Here is a 20154-nt window from a genome sequence, read left to right as displayed (position 1 = left end):
ATTTTATTAATTCTGACATTTTCGGCCGAGAAAGTTTCCTTTTTACTAAAATGTTACTGTTTTCTGCCAATAGTGTGAAAACTGCCACGTTTAATAAATGTCCACCACAGAATGTCTCCAGACTTGGGCCAATCAGAACACATCTTCTTTACCAGTTTACGCTAGAAATTCCCGTCTGATGTCAGTAGTTGATGGGCGAATCTGTGTCTAAACACTTGTGCCTGACCATCGTGACAGGAACTCCGTGAGTCCCACAGCATAGGCCCAGATACTCCAAGACTTGTGATTTCTCACCATTAATTATTTGTTGGCAACCAGCAGTTGAGACTACCGCCCTCAGCCTTCTACCAAGCCGAACCGTGCCGAATACCGCAAACCCTGCCTTAGGCCGATTGACTGGGGAGTTCCGTGACCCTTGTCAGGTGGCTGCTAGACACAGGTAAGCCAGAACAAGGCCTCTGAATGCCGTGTGGAGCCCTTGCCCATCTCAGAGTTCTGTGCGAACGGGCGGTTTTCACCGATTCTTATAAGGGAACTACAAGCCTCGACTGACAACCACTGCAGTTTTATAAAATACATTCTCTAGCATTAAGTAATACTTTTAGCATGATGAAACTAAAGTGTCCTGCCTATCGCCAGTCGTGAACGGGGGCAGACGAATTTAGCGTATAAATGGAAGGAGACAAGCCAGACGGCTTGTAACTTTTCAGTTACAGTTATACATATTGGTAATAGCCAGTTTTCAGACTTATCTAGATAAAGCATTACAACACTTTTGTGTATACTACGATGCACTTAAAATGAGACATTGCAGATCAGCATTCTGTACTGAGGCAAATCATATCTTGACGAATAGGTCAGATCTTAATATATGATGGCTGTTATCTTTACACTTCCTTCAAAAATCTAACACGTACAGGATGACCCAAAAGTTTGTTAACATTTAAAAATGCAGTAATTCACAGAATAATGAAGGTAGAGAGGTATAAGTTGATACACATGCCAGAAATGAGATGGGGTATCACTGAAATTAAAAACGAGTTCAAAAACTCACCAACATATGGCGCTGAACAATGAAACGTCAATGACACCGCATGAGAATCGTGTATAAAATGAGCTGTAGTGAGAAAGGGAGTCAGATCATCCGTAGCCTGGCTGATAAGCACCTGCTGGAAGGTACCACTTTTTTGGTGCTTCACCCCATATTGCAGCTCGTATGAAAAATGTTGTGTCTAGACAAGACAGCCTAGACACAATGAGAGGAAGCCGAAAGGCACGCGCTTAAACTCACGCAGGCTGGCGTGAGGTCTGAAACAGGATACGTAATGAATGCTATAAAGAAAAGTACGTAGCTTCTGGAATACTTAACTTTAATCCACATTTGTAGAACATCGCTCTTGATGATACATTAATAGAATCTCAATATCAATTGAATACGGCGCCTTGCTAGGTCGTAGCAAATGTAGCTGAAGGCTATGCTAATTATCGTCTCGGCAAATGAGAGCGTATTTGTAAGTGAACCATTGCTATGAACGTCGGCTGTACAACTGGGGCGAGTGCCAGGACGTCTCTCTAGACCTGCCGTGTGGTGGCGCTCGGTCTGCAATTACTGACAGTGGCGACACGCGGGTCCGACGTATACTACCGGACCGCGGCCAATTTAAATGCTACCACCTAGCAAGTGTGGTGTCTGGCGGTGACACCACAAAAGATGTCTTTCGCACATCGTTTGGTGAGACCTGCGTGCAGAGCCGCCATTTCCCTTATGTCCTCCCAGGTCCACAGACCTCAATCTGTCTGATTAATGGCTGTGGCGTTACCTGAAGTTGCAACTCTACCGCGATCGTCCGACCTCATTAGGGATGCTAAAAGACAACATCCGAAGGCAATTTTTCATCATACCAACTGTTACTCTATGTAGTGCTGTTCACTGATCAAAATTGGCTCTCGATTACGGATTTTGTTGATGGTTGACGGTCGACATACGGTGCATTTGTTATAAAGAACATCATCTTATCTAAAATTCAATTGTTATGCTAATTAATCCTTTGGTATCATATGAAGCACCATCCGTTGGTCATTTTATGAACTTTTAGTTTTCAATAAAACCCCATGTCATTTCAAGCATGTTTGTCAATTTTTACCTCTCTACCTACGTTATTCTGTGAAGTACTGAATTTTCAAACGTCAATGACTTCCTGGGTCAAACTGTAGTACACAGCTCCATATCAACCGCTAACAAGTGTGCTTTGCGATGTTGGGATTAGCACTCGATAAATAATAGGTACATTCCACTAAGTTAGTCGTGACTCGATGCTGCACTGGGTTGCTCTGCATGGAAAAATACCTCATTTCGTTAACGCCTATAACATAGCAACTATAATTCGTTGCATAGATCCATATCTCATATTACAGTGGTTTACAAATACACTAAAAAAAAGCAGTATACGCAGGATGTAATTTGGAATTGTAATAGGAGACGGAGAGCTAATTAAGTACTACATATAAGGGACAATTAGAACCACATATGTGTGGTTTAATAGCATTTTAAGCTACATAGTGTAACTTATATAGTGTATGGGTCGAACGAAGCACATAAGCACAAGTTGTCAAACAAAATTACGCAGCCATATAGGAGGGAGGTGACTTCTACATCTACAGCTACGTGATTACTCAGCTATTTGCAATAAAGTGCCTGGCAGAGCGTTCAATGAACCAACTTCAAGCTGTCTCTCCACCGTTCCACACTCGAACGGTGTGCGTGAAAAACGAGCACTTAAATTTTTCCGTGCGAGTCCTGATTTCTCTTATTTTATCGTGATGATCATTTCTCCCTATGTAGGTGGGTACCAACAGGATGTTTTCGCAATCGGAGGAGAAAACTGGTGATTGAAATTTCAAGAGAAGATCCTGTCGCAACGAAAAAGCCTTTGTTTTAATGACTGCCACTCCAATTCACGTATTATGTCTGTGGCACTATCTCCCCTATTCCGCGATAATACAAAGCGAGCTGCTCTTCTTTGTACTTTTTCGATGTCATCCGTCAGTCCCACCTGATGCGGATCCCACATCGCACAGCAATACTCCAGAATAGGGCGGACAAGCGTGGTGTAAGCAGTCTCTTTAGTAGACCTGTTGCACCTTCTAAGTGTTCTGCTAATGAATCGCAGTCTTTGGTTTGTTCTACCCACAACATTATCTATTTGATCGTTCCAATTTAGGTTATTTGTAATTGTAATCATCTGACGACATTACAAGACGGCAAATGACAGCATCATCTGCAAACAATCTAAGACGGGTACTAATATTGTCTCCTATGTCGTTAATATAGATGAGGAACAATAGATGACCCGTAACACTTCCTTGGAGAACGCCGGATATACTTCTGTTTTACTCGATGACTTTCCGTCTATTACTACGAACTGAGACCTTAATGACAGGAAATCACGAATCTAGTCGCACAACTGAGGCGATGTTCCATAGGCACGCAGTTTTGTTTGAAGACGCTTGTGAGGAACGGTGTCGAAAACCTGGAAATCTAAAAATATGGAATCAATCTGACATCCCCTGTCGATAGCACTCATTACTTCATGAGTATATGGAGTAAGTTGTGTTTCGCAAGAACGACATTTCTGAATCCGTGCTATGTGTCAATAAATCGTTTTCTTCGAGGTACTTATTAATGTTCGAATACAGTATACGTTCCAAAGCCATACCGCAAATCGACGTTAGTGATATGGGCCTGAAATTCAGCGGATCACTCCTTGATGTGACCAGAGCAATTTTCCAGTCTTTAGGTACGGATCTTTCTGTGAGCGAGCGGTTGTATATAATTGCAAAATATGGAGCTACTGTATCAGCATACTTTGAGAGGAACCTGACTGGTATACAATCTGGACCGGATGCCTTGGCTTTATTAAGTGATTTAAGCTAATTTGTTACACCGAGGATATCTAATTCTATGTTTCTCATCTTGACAGTTGTTCTTGATTGGAATTCAGGGATATTTACTTCGTCCTCTTTGGTGAAGGAGTTTCGGAAAATCGTGTTTAATAACTCTTCTTTAGTGGCACTGTCATCAATGACTTCACCGTTGTTATCGCGCAGTGAAGGTATTGATTGTGTCTTGCCACTGGTGTGCTTTATGTATGACCAGAATCTCTTTGGGTTTTCTGCCAGATTTCGAGACAGAGTTTCGTTACGGAAATTATTAAAAGCATCTCGTATTGAAGTACGCGCTATATTTCGAACTTCTGTAAAACTTTGCCAGTCTTGGGGATTTTGCGTTCTTTTAAATTTGGCATGCTTTTTTCGCTGCTTCTGCAACATCGATCTGACCCGATTTGTGTACCATGGGGGATCAGTACCATCACTTATGTGCCGTCGATACTATCACTTTGAAATCATTCCACAACTTTTCTACGCTTACATAAAGGAATGCAAGCATGGATTAGGTAGGAGTTTGCTTCTCTAACGAGCCATCAGAACACTTATCCAGTCAGTCAATGGTTTCCACGTGGGATCACAGTCATCGATATCATTGCATGTAGCTTGATGTTTTTTCAGTATGTATCACTTTACTCCGCAAGGTCACAGCTGTCTATAAGAAGTATGAGAAGCATGTAGCAATGCCAGAAGGCCGTTACGAATTGCAGAGGATGGATGATGACCACTGGAACCTAGACGCAGGTAAATGTAACTACTGCACCAAAATAGGTGCACTAGGTACGCTGTTTATGATAAATCACTGACGGCGGAAAAATACCGAGGAGCAAGCGTCTGGACAAACGAAGATTGTAACAGACGAATAGGATGCCTTGCTGATGGAATCTTATCCCAGAAAAAGGCGGGATAGTATAAAGCCTTGAATTACAATCAGAGTGTCTGACTCTACACACAAGGAAATATTAATAATGTTGAAGGAAGGGACAGTTACTGGCTGATATGAGACCGAAAACTAGGGTCTTCCGATCTTAGTCTCGCACAGTCGACTGCACTGCTGTGGTCCGCAGTTATTAATAACCACATATCACTCTGAAATGTATGCCGACGTCGCAGAATTAATGTAGACCTGTTCTACAGCTTTTGCGGAATGACGTTCACTGTATCGTAATGTGGATACAGTGCAGAAGTTACAAATGTTCCTATGGGCTCGCAGCCTGCGTCAGTAATCATTGTCGATGAAAGGTGCAAAAGCACGAGCCTGGTGAAGGCGGTTGGTTACCTTAATAGACATGAAAGGTGGGGATTAAATGACGGAAGTACTCTCTCTCTCTCTCTACCACATTTCATACAACTGCAGCTGATTTTCGGTGCAGTGCACGTTAGCATTATCTGTGGCTACAGTTCCGCATCGTCTAATGTCCTAAACATTCCTCCGCTGTTAGGGAGGAAGACTAGGCCAATTGACGAACGCTTTGGCTTTTGGAGAATTTGGACACTCTTGTTACTGATATTGGTGACATAAGTTACATCGAAAATGGCATGTTCCTAAGCAAGGAGAATTTAATTGTACTTCACAACTACAGAGCCGTTTTGTGACGACATTATGGTGATCAAGTCGACTGTCAAGGACGGCAGTAGCACTCACTCCGTCTTCAGGCCACAAGTGATCCATCGGGACCATCCGACCGCCGTGACATCCTCAGCTGAGGATGCGGAAAGGAGTGGCGTGTGGTCAGTACACCGTTAACGCTGTCATTACGATGGTTTTCTGTGACCGGAGCCGCTACTATTCGGTCGAGTAGCTCTTCAGTTGGCATCACGAGGGAGTGCACTCCGAAAAATGGTAACAGCGCATGGCGGCCCGGACGGTCACCAATCCAACTGCAGGCCACACCCGCCAGCGCTGAACTTCAGTGATGTGACGGGAACCGGTGTATCCACTGCGGCAAAGCCGTTCGCAAGGACAGCAGTAGCTACTGTGAAATACCTGGAGATGGATCTAAAATAACTAACACTACGCGCATGCGCACTGTCCATGTAATAGAAGACATACAATACTTGAACCAAAATCCCATTCCTCTCTCGAATAGCGCGTGGAAGAAAATGAATAATGCGATAATGCGTGTGTTACCACCTCAACAGATGTCTGGATGGAGAAACAAATAGCTGATTCAAATGCAGATCTAAATTGTAAGCTGAAAACTAAGCTGGGAGTTATTAGGACTACACTAAGCAAACATAAAGAGTTTTTTCTGTGTGCAAAGGTATACGCTAAAACGAATAAAGCTGTCGTACCCAGATATTTGCTATCTTATTGAGAGGGAACTAAGCTGTGTCCAATTAAATTTGCTGCTGTGAGGATTATTTGGAGAAGTATTAATCCATATTTCCCAACAGTCCTGCCATTAAAAATGTCCCAGGAAAACAACAATGTTCGTGAGTTTAGTTTATTACACCAGCTTTTTAAATAACCGCACTGTTTACTTAAAAACTGGGGTAATAAACTAAATTCACTAAATAACCGTACTGACGCCACTCATGAACCATGGACCTTGCAGCTGATGAGGAGGCTTGCGTGCCTCGGCGATACAGATAGCCGTACCGTAGGTGCAACCACAACGGAGGGGTGTCTGTTGAGAGGCCAGACAAACGTGTTGTTCCTGAAGAGGGGCAGCAGCCTTTTCAGTAGTTGCAGGGGCAACAGTCTGGATGATTCACTGATCTGGCCCTGTAACATTAACCAAAACGACCTTGCTGTGCTCGTACCGCGAACAGCTGAAAGCAAGGGGAAACTAAAGCCGTAATTTTTCCCGATGGCGTGCAACTTTACTGTATGGTTAAATGATGATGGCATCCTCTTGGGTAAAATATTCTAGAGGTAAAATAGTTCCCCATTTGGATCTCCCTGCGAGGACTACTCAGGAGGACGTCCTTATCAGGAGAAACAAAACTGGCGTTCTACGGATCGGAGAGTGGAATGTCAGATCCCTAAGTCGGGCAGGTAGGTTAGAAAATTTGAAAAGGGAAATGCATAGTTTAAAGTTAGATATAGTGGGACTTAGTGAAGTTCGGTGGCAGAAGGAACAAGACTTCTGTGTCAGGTGAATACGGGGTTATAAATACAAAATCAAATAGGGGTTAGGCAGGATTAGGTTTAATAATGAATAAACAAATAGGAATTCGGGTAAGCAACTACAAAGAGCATAGTGAACGCATTATTGTGGCCAAAATAGATACGAAGCCCACGCCTACCACATTAGTACAAGTTCATATGCCAACTAGTTCCGCAGATGACAAAGACACTGAAGAAATCTATGATGAGATAAAAGAAATCATTCAGACAGTGAGAGGAGACGAAAATTTAATAGTCACGGAGGACTGAAATTCGATAAAAGGAAAAGGAAGAGAAGGAAAAGTAGTAGATGAATATGGAATGGGGGTAAGGAATGAAAGAGGAAGCCGCCTGGTAGAATTCTGCAAGGAGCATAACTTAATCATAGCTAACACTTGGTTTAAGAATCACGAAAGACGGTTGTATACCTGGAAGAGGTCTGGAGCCACTGGAAGGTTTCAGGTAGATTATATAATGGTAAGACAGGGATTTAGGAACCAGGTTTTAATTTGTAAGACATTTCCAGGGGCCAATGTGGACTCTGAGCACAATTTATTGGTTATGAACTACAGACTAAAACTGAAGGAATTGCAAAAAGGTAGGAATTTAAGGTGATGGGACCTGGATAAACTGAAAGAACCAGAGGCCATAGAGAGTTTCAGAGAGAGATTTAGGGAACGATTGACAAGAGCTGGGGAAATAAATACAGTAGAAGAAGAATGGGTAGCTTTGAGAGGTGAAATAGTGAAGGTAATAGAGGATCAACTAGATAAAAAGACGAGGGTTAGGAGAAATCCTTGGGTAACAGAAAAGATATTGAATTTAATTGATGAAAGGAGAAAATATAAAAATGCAGTAAATAAGCAGGCAAAAAGGAATACAGACGTCTGAAAAATGAGATCGATAGGAAGTGCTAAATGACTAAGCAGGGATGGCTAGAGGACAAATCTAAGGATGTAGAGCCATATAGCACTAGGGTTAAGATAGACACTGCCTATAGGAAAATTAAAGAGACCTTTGGAGAAAAGAGAACCACTTGCAGCATGAATATCAAGAGCTCAGATGGAAAACCAGTTCTAAGACGACTTTGACAGAGCACTGAAAGACCTGAGTCGGAACAAGGCCACGGGAGTAGACAACATTTCATTAACTACTGATAGCCTGGGAGAGCCAGCCCCGAAAAAACTCTACCATCTGGTGAGCAAGATGTATGAGACAGCTGAAATACCCTCAGACTTCAAGCAGAATATTATAAATCCAATTCCAAAGAAAGCAGGTGTTGACAGGTGTGAAAATTACCGAACTATCAGTTTAATAAGTCACGACTGCAAATTACTAACACGAATTCTTTACAGACGAATGGAAAAACGGGTAGAAGCCGACCTTGGGGACGATCACTCTGATTTCCGTAGAAATGTTGGAATACGTGAGGCAATACTGACCCTACGACATATCTTAGAAGATAGATTAAGGTAAGGCAAACCTACGTTTCTGGCATTTGTAGACTTAGAGAAAACTTTTGACAATGTTGACTGGAATATTGTATTTCAAATTCTGAAGGTGGCAGGGGTTAAATACAGGGAGCGAAAGGTTATTTACAATTTGTTCAGAAACCAGATGGCAGCTATAAGAGTCGAGGGGCGTATATTGAGCAAGCAGTAAAGGGAGTATATTGAGCAAGCAGTAAAGGAAACAAAAAAAGATTTGGAGTAGGAATTAAAATCTATGGAGAAGAAAGTAAAACTCTGAGATTTGCCGATGGCATTGTAATGCTGCCAGAGACAGCACTGGACCTGGAAGAGCAGTTGAACGGAATGGACAGTGTCTTGAAAGAAGGATATACGAGGGTTGGAACTTAAATAGTGGCAACTATTTATGCACAACCGATACAAAAGAGTTACATGTTTGCACCTGTTACTATCCTTCAAAGTAGTCACCAGCGTTGTGTAGAACCCGTTGGCAGCGATGTGGAAGGCGTAGTATACCGTTAGCAGAGCCTGTTCTGTTAATAGTGCGAACGGAGCGGTCTACTGCCTGTCGAATCTCTGGAACAGTTCTGAAGCGAATGCCACGAAGTGGTTCCTTCATGTTCAGAATCAAAACAAAGTCACAAGGACTTAAGTCCGGGGAGTATGGTGGATGGTACAGTACTTCCCAATCCCATCGACCGAACAGAGGAGCCACAGCTTGCGCTGTATGCGCCCGCGCATTGTGCAAAATGATGGATGGGTTGCGCAGAAAGTCTCGCCGCTTCTTTCGCAAAGCTTGTCGCAGGTGATGCTCCTAAAACGAACAGTAATACGTCTTGAATCCTTGTGACTTTGATTTGATTCAGAAGATGAAAGAACCAGTTGGTGGCATTCGCTTCAGAACTGTTCCAGAGATTCTACAGGCAGTAGACCGCTCCATTCGCACGATCAACGGAACAGGCTATGCTAACGGTATACCACGCCTTCCACATCGCTGGCAACGGGTTCTACACAACGCTGGTGACTAATATGAAGGACGGTAACAGGTGCAAACATGTAACTCTTTTGTATCGGTTGTGAATAAATAGTTGCCACTATTTAAGTTCCAACCCTCGTACGACGAACATCAACAAAAGGAAAACGAGGATAATGGAATGTAGTCAAATTAAATCTGGTGATGCTGAGGGGATTAGATTAGGAAATGAGACACTTAAAGTAGTAGATGAGTTCCGCTATTTGGGGAGCATAATAACTGATAATGGTCGAAGTAGAGAGGATATGAAATGTAGACTAATAATGGCAAGGAAAGTGTTTCTGAAGAAGAGAAGTTTGTTAACATCGAGTATAGATTTAGGTGTCAGGAAGTCTTTTCTAAATGTATTTGTATGGAGTGTAGCCATGTATGGAATTGAAACATGGACGATAAATAGTTTGGGCAAGAAGAGAATAGAGGCTTTCGAAAAGTGGTGCTACAGAAGAATACTCAAGATTGGATGGATAGATCACGTAACTAATGAGGAGGTATTGAATATAATTGGGGAGAAGAGGAATTTGTGGCACAACTTGACTAGAAGAAGGGATCGGTTGGTAGGACATGTTCTGAGGCATCAAGGGATCACCAATTTAGTTTTGGAGAGCAGCGTGGAGGGTAAAAATCGTAGAGGGAGACCAAGAGATGAATACACTAAGCAGATTCAGAGGGATGTAGGTTGCAGTAGTTACTTGGAGATGAATCAACTTGCACAGGATAGGGTAGCATGGAGAGCCGCATCAAACCAATCTCTGGACTGAAGACCACAACAACAACAACCATACTGGGAGGGCTATTACCGTCAAATTGTTTCGTAGCAAGTGTCGTGGACATGATACATGTAGGTGAGGATACCCACCACTGTTCTGTTACAGTATTTGTGATAAATCACTGTCGGCGGTAAAATACCTAAGAGTAATCTCAAACTGTGATTGTTCCCCTCACGAATACTGTTATTCCATAGGTCCAAAGATACTACGCTTACACAGGGGAGATGTCTTGCCCTCTTCTCCAACTAAACTATTGCGAGAAATACACTCCTGGAAATTGAAATAAGAACACCGTGAATTCATTGTCCCAGGAAGGGGAAACTTTATTGACACATTCCTGGGGTCAGATACATCACATGATCACACTGACAGAACCACAGGCACATAGACACAGGCAACAGAGCATGCACAATGTCGGCACTAGTACAGTGTATATCCACCTTTCGCAGCAATGCAGGCTGCTATTCTCCCATGGAGACGATCGTAGAGATGCTGGATGTAGTCCTGTGGAACGCCTTGCCATGCCATTTCCACCTGGCGCCTCAGTTGGACCAGCGTTCGTGCTGGACGTGCAGACCGCGTGAGACGACGCTTCATCCAGTCCCAAACATGCTCAATGGGGGACAGATCCGGAGATCTTGCTGGCCAGGGTAGTTGACTTACACCTTCTAGAGCACGTTGGGTGGCACGGGATACATGCGGACGTGCATTGTCCTGTTGGAACAGCAAGTTCCCTTGCCGGTCTAGGAATGGTAGAACGATGGGTTCGATGACGGTTTGGATGTACCGTGCACTATTCAGTGTCCCCTCGACGATCACCAGTGGTGTACGGCCAGTGTAGGAGATCGCTCCCCACACCATGATGCCGGGTGTTGGCCCTGTGTGCCTCGGTCGTATGCAGTCCTGATTGCGGCGCTCACCTGCACGGCGCCAAACACGCATACGACCATCATTGGCACCAAGGCAGAAGCGACTCTCATCGCTGAAGACGACACGTCTCCATTCGTCCCTCCACGCCTGTCGCGACACCACTGGAGGCGGGCTGCACGATGTTGGGGCGTGAGCGGAAGACGGCCTAACGGTGTGCGGGACCGTAGCCCAGCTTCATGGAGACGGTTGAGAATGGTCCTCGCCGATACCCCAGGAGCAACAGTGTCCCTAATTTGCTGGGAAGTGGCGGTGCGGTCCCCTACGGCACTGCGTAGGATCCTACGGTCTTGGCGTGCATCCGTGCGTCGCCGCGGTCCGGTCCCAGGTCGACGGGCACGTGCACCTTCCGCCGACCACTGGCGACAACATCGATGTACTGTGGAGACCTCACGCCCCACGTGTTGAGCAATTCGGCGGTACGTCCACCCGGCCTCCCGCATGCCCACTATACGCCCTCGCTCAAAGTCCGTCAACTGCACATACGGTTCACGTCCATGCTACCAGTGTTAAAGACTGCGATGGAGCTCCGTATGCCACGGCAAACTGGCTGACACTGACGGCGGCGGTGCACAAATGCTGCGCAGCTAGCGCCATTCGACGGTCAACACCGCGGTTCCTGGTGTGTCCGCTGTGCCGTGCGTGTGATCATTGCTTGTACAGCCCTCTCGCAGTGTCCGGAGCAAGTATGGTGGGTCTGACACACCGGTGTCAATGTGTCCTTTTTTCCATTTCCAGGAGTGTAGAACTGGCACAAAAATATCTAGGAGTAATGAGCTAAAACGTGTATGTCTCGCTGAAAGGATTGTGATTCATTCTCGATGGTTGGTACAGAGACTGAATGCAACATGTGTGTATGTGTGTGTGTGTGTGTGTGTGTGTGTGTGTGTGTGTGTGTGTGTGTGTGTAAGAGGACTAGGAGCTCCATTACTGTTCGATTACGCCTTTGGTACTAAGTCAATGGAATTAGTAACACGTATGTAACACCTGGGAGTAATCGTTTGGACACAATTAACGTAAGACATTACATAGTACAAATTGAAGGAGGATTTTATGTCCTACAGAGGTTCATTGGTAAAATCTTAAGAAAATGTGGTTCATCATCATCCATGAAAGAAACACCTTTTCGATCGACTAAAGCGTCTCACACATGTGAAATTAAAGTTACTACGAAGATTTATACTCAGTTGGTAAGCGTGTTTATCAGTCTGAAAGATGATGTATATTCAAATTTCGCGCCTGCGCCACTATGAGAATGCAAATCGGGTTTACTTTAAATACACGCTGTAACGGTCGTGAGCGCCCCCACAGGATTTTCTTTACCATACCAACTCATCAACTTCCCACCTCTCCTCGCTCACACTGAACACCTCCAAATAACCTTCACAAGCCGTAACCTCGACTCCAGCAATCGTATTGTGTCCCTTCTTATTTCCAATCCTAGTGTGCTACCGCACCCCTACCAACACATCCCAACCTTTCACCTGCACAACTTCATCCTCTCCTACAGAAATTTCAACCGTCTCCCTCTCCCAGACCGCGAACTCCGCATCGACATATACCCGTGCTACTAACTCTAAATCCATCCTACCCTATCAACCTCCCATCCCCTGGGCTCATTCATCCTCCTTTCCCCCTACCACACCTCATCCTTTTACACTTCCCTGCCGCCGCCCCTCCCCCTTCCCCCCTCTTATACTATCCAATTTACAACTCTCAATATCAGTTGGCCCACTCTACTTGCCTCCCACAGCCACCCCTGTCATGTCGCCATCTTCCCAGTTCTCTGTCCTCATCACCACCATTCCCCTATCTCCCTCCACACCCACCCTTCTATTCATCTACAATCCACGTCCCAGGGTTGGTTCTTTGCTAGTTATAGTGAAGGTGCACGATGCTTAGTTTTTAATGGCCAATGTAACTTTTTGTCCTGTTCAGTGTTTTTCTAGTGCTTTTTTTGTAAGTGTTTAGTGTTCAAATGATTCTGAAGTGTTTCTAACTGTGCTGTCTGTCCACATTTTTATGACTGGTTTTAAACAGTTTATGAAGACAGCACTTTATGATTTATATTTCTCCCAGTCGTGTCTCCTTTTCAGTTATTTTAAATTCGTTGTACATGTGTCTCCTCGTTTTTAGCTCGAAGTAATTGTTAAGTTCTACTGGCTGAAAAGTGGGTTATTTGTATCGCTGCCAACCCAGCCCCTGCCTACATAGGACAAAGGTCTGTTGTGTTTTCTGATGAAAGCTGGTTCTGCCTCAGTGCCTGTGTTGGTTAGAAGGAGGCCAGTTGAGCACCTGCAACCAACATGCTAGATACATTGGATCTATATCTGGTGTTATAGTTAGGGGTGCGATTTCGTATGGCAGCAGGAACACTCCGGTGGTTATCCAAAGCACCCTGACTCCATATTTGAACGTCAGTCTGGTGATTCGACCCGTTGTGCTGCCATTCATGAACATAATTCCAGGGAGTGTTTTTCAACAGCATAACGCTCACCTACATACCGATTGCGCAACCCAACATGCTCTACAGAGTGGTGACAGGTTGCCTTGGCCTGCCCCATCACCAGATCTGTCTCCAGTAGAGCACATACGGGATATCATTGAACGATAACTCCAGCATCATCCACAAACAGCATTAACCGTCCCTGTATTACCCGACCAACTGCAACAGGCGTGAAAATCCATTCCAGAAACTGACATCCGGCACCTGTACAACACAATGCATCACGTTTGCATGCTTGCATTCAACATTCTGGAGGTTACACCGGTTATCAATGTGCCAGCATTTCACATTTGCAATGGTTTATCTCGCGCTTCCATTAACCAGTGATCTTGCAATGATAATCATTTAAGTACGTTACCTACACAAACGTATTCCCGAAATTTCATTACTCTACATTAATGATGTTTTGGTGCTCCGATTTTTTTCCATCAGTTTATATATTACTGTATGTGTTCACTCTAACAAACAAGCATGTCTTTCAAAATGACAGAGAGCAGCAATCTGTCGTCGTTTCCTTTCTAACTCTATTAAAGCAGATACAGATTTCGGCTAGTAACTATCCGTTATCAGTATAGTATTTCAGAGTTATTATACATGCCTTAGAACGTCTACAAGTATTGATCGGGCTCCTCTTACATAACTGATAGCTGCTCTCTATCATTTTGAAAGTCATATCACAGTCATTGAGCGCATTCTACTTTCCTAAAGGAAGGTAATTTGATGAAAAAGTATGTGGCCATTACTCTATCTGGAGATTCATACGCATAGTTTGCAACCAAAATCCGCGTGTAGTTCTGTACAGGATGTTGCTATGTTAATAATAATAATAATAATATTCCGAACATCGAAACCGATTCCCGCAAACGACGATTGAAATTCTACGGACACATCACAAGACTACACATGGCAGCCGACTAACAAAGAAAATTTTTTCGTACTTACAGGAACTGAAAACGACAACAGTCTGGATAAAACACGTCCAAATTGATCTAAAAAATGCTAAAATCTGACCGACACACATCGAAGATCGATACGTCTTCAGACACAAGGTCTACAGTTGGGAAATTTCATCAGAAGACAAACCCAAGGTACCTAGTAGAAAGTGGTCAGATGAATGTCGAACTAAGCATAGCGATATGATGAAACAATTCTGGAAGAACAAGAAAAATAACAGCCGCAGGTAATAATTTGCTTTCTGTGATCCTGTATGGGTCCAAACAATGTAAATAAATAAATAATAATGTATAATTCCTGGTGATTAAAATGTCATTCATGACATTAGAACATAAGACCGACGTCATCTACCTACGTATAGTGCGGGTGTGTCCTGGTCAGCGGCCTGCATGCGTGCAGAGAAAAGTCTTATATTGTCGGTGGATAAATGAGCGTTAGTCAGAGGCAAAGGGCTCCAACTGCTGCGTCCCGTGGGAGCCTTCTAAAGCATATGGAGGGGTTGTGCTTGCTGGCAGTGGCACAGTCACCCACTGTATCTCCAACTGCACAAATAGGGCACAACCCTGGACACTGGCCGTTGCGTTCCGTACTCTTGTCGGCGTAATAAAATACAAGTCACGGAATTTTAGTCAGCGTGAGGGCGTAGGACTCATTGCAGTAAAAGTATGGTGCATCGTGAAGGGCCTTACTCAAATTATTCTCTGAGCCCACATTCCAACCTAATCTAAAAACGCATTATTTCCTCCAAGAAACATTTCACATAATGTCCCAGCTGATTTTACTGCCTTCGCCGACTGTCATCTTCTCACCCGGCCCCTTTGAACACCGCCCAAAGTTGCATGTTTGGTGTGTGCAGTTGTTCTAGTGTGTGTCAGCCTCGATTTCTAATGATCTCTTGGCTACTGAGATTGCGTTGTCACGAAATGCCGGAAACACATTTGGACCACTCCATAAAAGGGGTTCCACACTGACTTTCAGTAATAGTGAATAGATCTTGAAATATCTGCGTTGCTTTCAGATTGCAACATGTCTAATCACGAAAATGATGTTCGGTTTGTAGGGCGCTCGACTGGGTGGTAATCAGCGCCCGTAAAAATTCGCAATCTTTTCACTGTCCAGTCTCGCCATTTTCCCAACTGATGAGGACAACACAAACACCCAGTTACCGGACGGAGAAAATCCCCAACTCGGCCGGCAATCGAACCCAGGACCGCGTGATACAAAGGCAGCAACTCTAACCACTAGACCACGAGCTGCGGACTAATCACGAAGAGTCGTGACACTGTGTACTTTGACGATGCAGTGTAGTGGCTCGGTATTTGAAATGAGTTGGAATGTCGTCAGCTCATGAACGTGCAGCAACGGCTCACTATGGAAGAGGTATTAGGCGTGATGTGGTTTTCTCGAATGTGCCCGTCGCTTTACTGGCTGAAGGAGTTTAAATGACCTCAGTCTGTCGGCCTGCGTGATCACGCATGCATTCACATGTAGAACAAAGAAAACGTAAGTACCATTGATGTTGAAGCGAAGTGAGTAACATTAGTGTGAAGAACTGAAAAAAATTGATATTAAGAACTGATTTTGGTCAGTTGTGGTTTGGGGACAATAAACACTTCATTCCGTTTATTAACAAAGAATTAAACAGCTATTGACAGCATCATGTAATCAAATGATAACACGCGGACAAGCGGGCCGTAAATACACGTGATTTAAAGCGAGTGCCTAGAAACACAGTTGCTTAATAACGTAATTGCTACTCCCAGATGCACTTAATAGCAATGATCACTGTAGATGTGAAAATGTGACATCTCTGAAAACATAGCTTCTGTTGAATGACAGTACTTTAACTAGGAGTCACTTGTAATATTGATGCCGGCCGCGGTGGTCTAGCGGTTCTAGGCGCTCAGTCCGGAACCGCGAGACTGCTACGGTCGCAGGTTCGAATCCTGCCTCGGGCATGGATGTGTGTGACGTCCTTAGGTTAGTTAGGTTTAAGTAGTCCTAAGTTCTAGGGGACTGATGACCAAAGATGTTAAGTCCCATAGAGCACAGAGCCATTTGAACCATTTAATACTGATGTATCAATTAATTTCTAATCATCACCCAAACTATGAAGTCAACATACAAAAGCTGATGTGTAAACAGCTGAAATGCATAAAGAACAATTGTTGTAGATATAAGAGTTACATTAATTTTTATGTAATTTGAAGTCCGCTTAATCTTTAATTAATATTACTCCATCATTTATTAACATATTTATCAACCGGAAGTATCAATTCTATCACTGTGAAAGCGAGCTTCACACCCTATATATATTCAGTTTGGGTTCACTAATTAAGGAAAGAAAATTTGTATTTTTAATTGTAACTGTACATGAAATAACGATAGGAACGCTACGTGCGCCTCTGGGTATGAACCGAACGGCAATTCGGCTGCCAGGGTGGTGCGGATTTCAAGACGTAGTCGAATTCCGTAAGGACGAAGAACAGTTATTATGAGGAGGCAAGTATTCATGGAATTTGAATATTTTGACATAGAAGCTTCGGGAGTGCTGATTTTGAGCTTTTTTCATCGGCATTAACATTAGACCAACTAGGACTGATGAAATAATCCGATGAACTTTAAATTTATTGGAAAATAGCACGGGCGTGTACGTATAATTTACCGTGAATCTCAGACTTCGCTAAAGCGTCTGTACACAGCCGGCCGCTGTGGCCAAGCGGTTCTAGGCGCTTCAGTCCGGAACCGCGCGACAGCTACGGTCGCAGGTTCGAATCCTGCCTCGGGCATGGATGTGTGTGCTGTCGTTAGGTTAGTTAGGTTTAAGTAGTTCTAAGTCAAGGGGACTGATGACCTCAGATGTTAAGTCACATAGTGCTTAAAGCCATGTCGTCTGTGAACATTTTTATACCGACTGACCCGTTTCCAAGAACAACATTAGGAACTGTGATCCATAATCATCTTTATTGGAACGTTAGTTGATACTATTATATCAATTTAGTGACACATTTTTTCCACCACCGTTTTTGAATTTTACAACTGTTTTGGGCTACTGCGAGGAATATGGGACCACCTCATGACATAGTTGAGAACCCTTGGCCAAGAAATAACCCTGCTGTGTCTGTAGAGTCAGCCTTGTCCGGTACCTAAGAAGTTCCGGACGCAGTTAAGTCACTTTGGGCTATAGTGTTCGCTGTCTGGAGAGTCTTCGTCAAACGCAATTGAGCCGCAGACTATCCTCCCTTAATTGACGGATATTTGAATTCCTGCTAACCAACATACCATGCGGACCGCAGGGAGCAGACACTGTGCCAAACACTGCCGTCGTATTGGGATTCAGCTACAACATAATACTGTCAAACTTTTGTTTACATGGCGTCGCCGCCAAAACAAAGATAATATAAACGGAAGGCAGAACGTATAGACGAAACGCAGTTAAACACAAGAGGCATACGTGATAAACTTTTGCAATTACTGAATTAATATAAAGCAATAAAACATACGTGCTTTAGCTATATTAAAAGGTATAAAATCATTTGTGCAATTAAATTCAAACTGTGAGAAACACACGGCACATACTCCTATAGCTAATCAAAGGAAAAATGTCGTTCTAGTTTAGTGGCTGAATTACTGAAATGGCCACACCAGCCATAAGGAATGACTGTAGTTACAGTAACCACAGAGTAATAAATCATTAATAACTTCTCTTAATGATGCACGGCCCTGTACACGAAACGTAATATTTATATTTACGTTATTTTTTTCAGTTCTTCGTGCCATAGAATGTCAATTATTTGCCCCTTCCTTGAGTCTGTGTTTACAAGTATGCGCCTTTTTCGAATGAATGTGACTATGACATATAAGAGAAATCAATCACAGGATCAGGAGAAACGCAATGCTGCAAGACTTACGCTTGCTGAGTTTGGTGTTGGCGGCCAGTACGACGCCCTCCTCAGCTGCTGGTGGAGCAGTCAGGTCTTCGAAGTTAATAATGTAAAGGCAAATGTCATCTACTTCGCTCTTGATAGGCGCTATCACCTGGCTGCATAGGAACTTGGTGCCTGCAATAGAACAGATGATTTGCATTTCAGAAACATCATTATCAAGTAGTAAATTTACAAAAATATCAAATCACATGACGTCGTCATACGTGGTATCACATGACGTCATCATACGTGGTAACATGCTGTAAACAATTATCAAGCCACCAGGGAGGATGTGGTGAACAGAAAAAGAATGGTGAACGGGAAACAAGAGACGCCGAACGTTTGCATCAAACGCGTCAGCTTAAGGTGGCGAGCAGCCAGTGAATACTCGCCGAACGCTGAATACTGGGGACGGCTGACAAATACCGAGCGCCGATGTTGGGTGCACGCTCTTTCCCGCATCGTCTCGGAACCAATATTCCTCTAGGAGTACTCGTCAAGCATAGGACCGGTCGCAAACATTCTTGGGTAAACAGTCGTTCGTCAATCTAATTATTCGTTACTAAGTTCACTCTCGTGCGAACGTAGTATACTCATATAAGAAACAGTATCATTACATTTATCATCATTCGTATTTCACCAATAGTAGTTTCCTTTTATTGGCAAAGACTATGAATTTTTAAAATTATAATTCATCATCTGATATGAACGATTCATTTTTATCACTTACCTGTTTCTATACTGACGGCGTAAAAGAACCAGGAATATAAATATCTGGATTTATTAGAAGACAGGTACAGGTGCACTCTTCCCCGTTCGGCAATCTTGAACTGTTTCACGCTGATCTTCCCTAAGGCCAATGATCATACTTATTTTGACTGCTTTGTATGTAACACGTTGACACTGAAATTTGATTTGCAGCACAATTACAGCTGACTGCAAGGAAGGATAAATTTCGATTACTGATAACAGTGTACACGTCCATGGATGAACATTTACGTTATTATTAAGCTTATCCATTACGGATATTTTAGAACCCGTGACTGTTAATTGAATTTAAATACATAAAACTGCAACCAGTCACTTTTTGAATAATTATTTATTATACCATGACTCGGTTTTCAAACATTTTCAGGTTCATCTTCAGATGGTTTCTGGACGTTACTTCATTACTTCTAACATAATGCTGGGTGCTGGCTTGCGATGGTATGGGTGGCTTTTTTCCTTTAGTGTCCATCTGCCTACTTCCATTTTGATTGCTAGCTGGTATATCACTTCACACAATTTTTCCAATCTATATTAATTTACATTGTGGCAGCGAAACTTTGTCAGCTGGATGCTGGCACAGCTTCACTGTCACAGTGTAAATTAATATAGATTGGAAAAATTGTGTGAAGTGATATACCAGCTAGCAATCAAAATGGATGGAGGGAGATGAACACTAACGGAAAAAAGCCGCCCATACTGTCGCAAGCCAGCACCCAGCATTATGCTAGAGATAATGATGTAACGTCT

At 43.4% G+C, this 20154-nt stretch overlaps 1 protein-coding gene across 2 annotated transcripts in view; it reads right to left on the bottom strand.

The window, feature by feature from the left end:
* LOC126248620 (potassium voltage-gated channel subfamily H member 2-like) overlaps positions 1 to 20154 on the bottom strand; it is a 1319698-nt gene that overhangs the window by 759600 nt on the left and 539944 nt on the right. For both annotated transcript variants that reach the window (XM_049949785.1, XM_049949783.1), the window contains exon 3: positions 18625 to 18774. In XM_049949785.1, coding sequence (XP_049805742.1) covers positions 18625 to 18774 — 150 coding nt within the window. The remainder of the gene's footprint in view (positions 1 to 18624; positions 18775 to 20154) is intronic.

Source organism: Schistocerca nitens, chromosome 3 (genome assembly GCF_023898315.1).
Source record: "Schistocerca nitens isolate TAMUIC-IGC-003100 chromosome 3, iqSchNite1.1, whole genome shotgun sequence".
NCBI lineage: Eukaryota > Metazoa > Arthropoda > Insecta > Orthoptera > Acrididae > Schistocerca > Schistocerca nitens.
The sequence above is the reverse complement of the archived record's forward strand: the minus strand, read 5'-3'. Positions and strand labels throughout refer to the sequence as shown.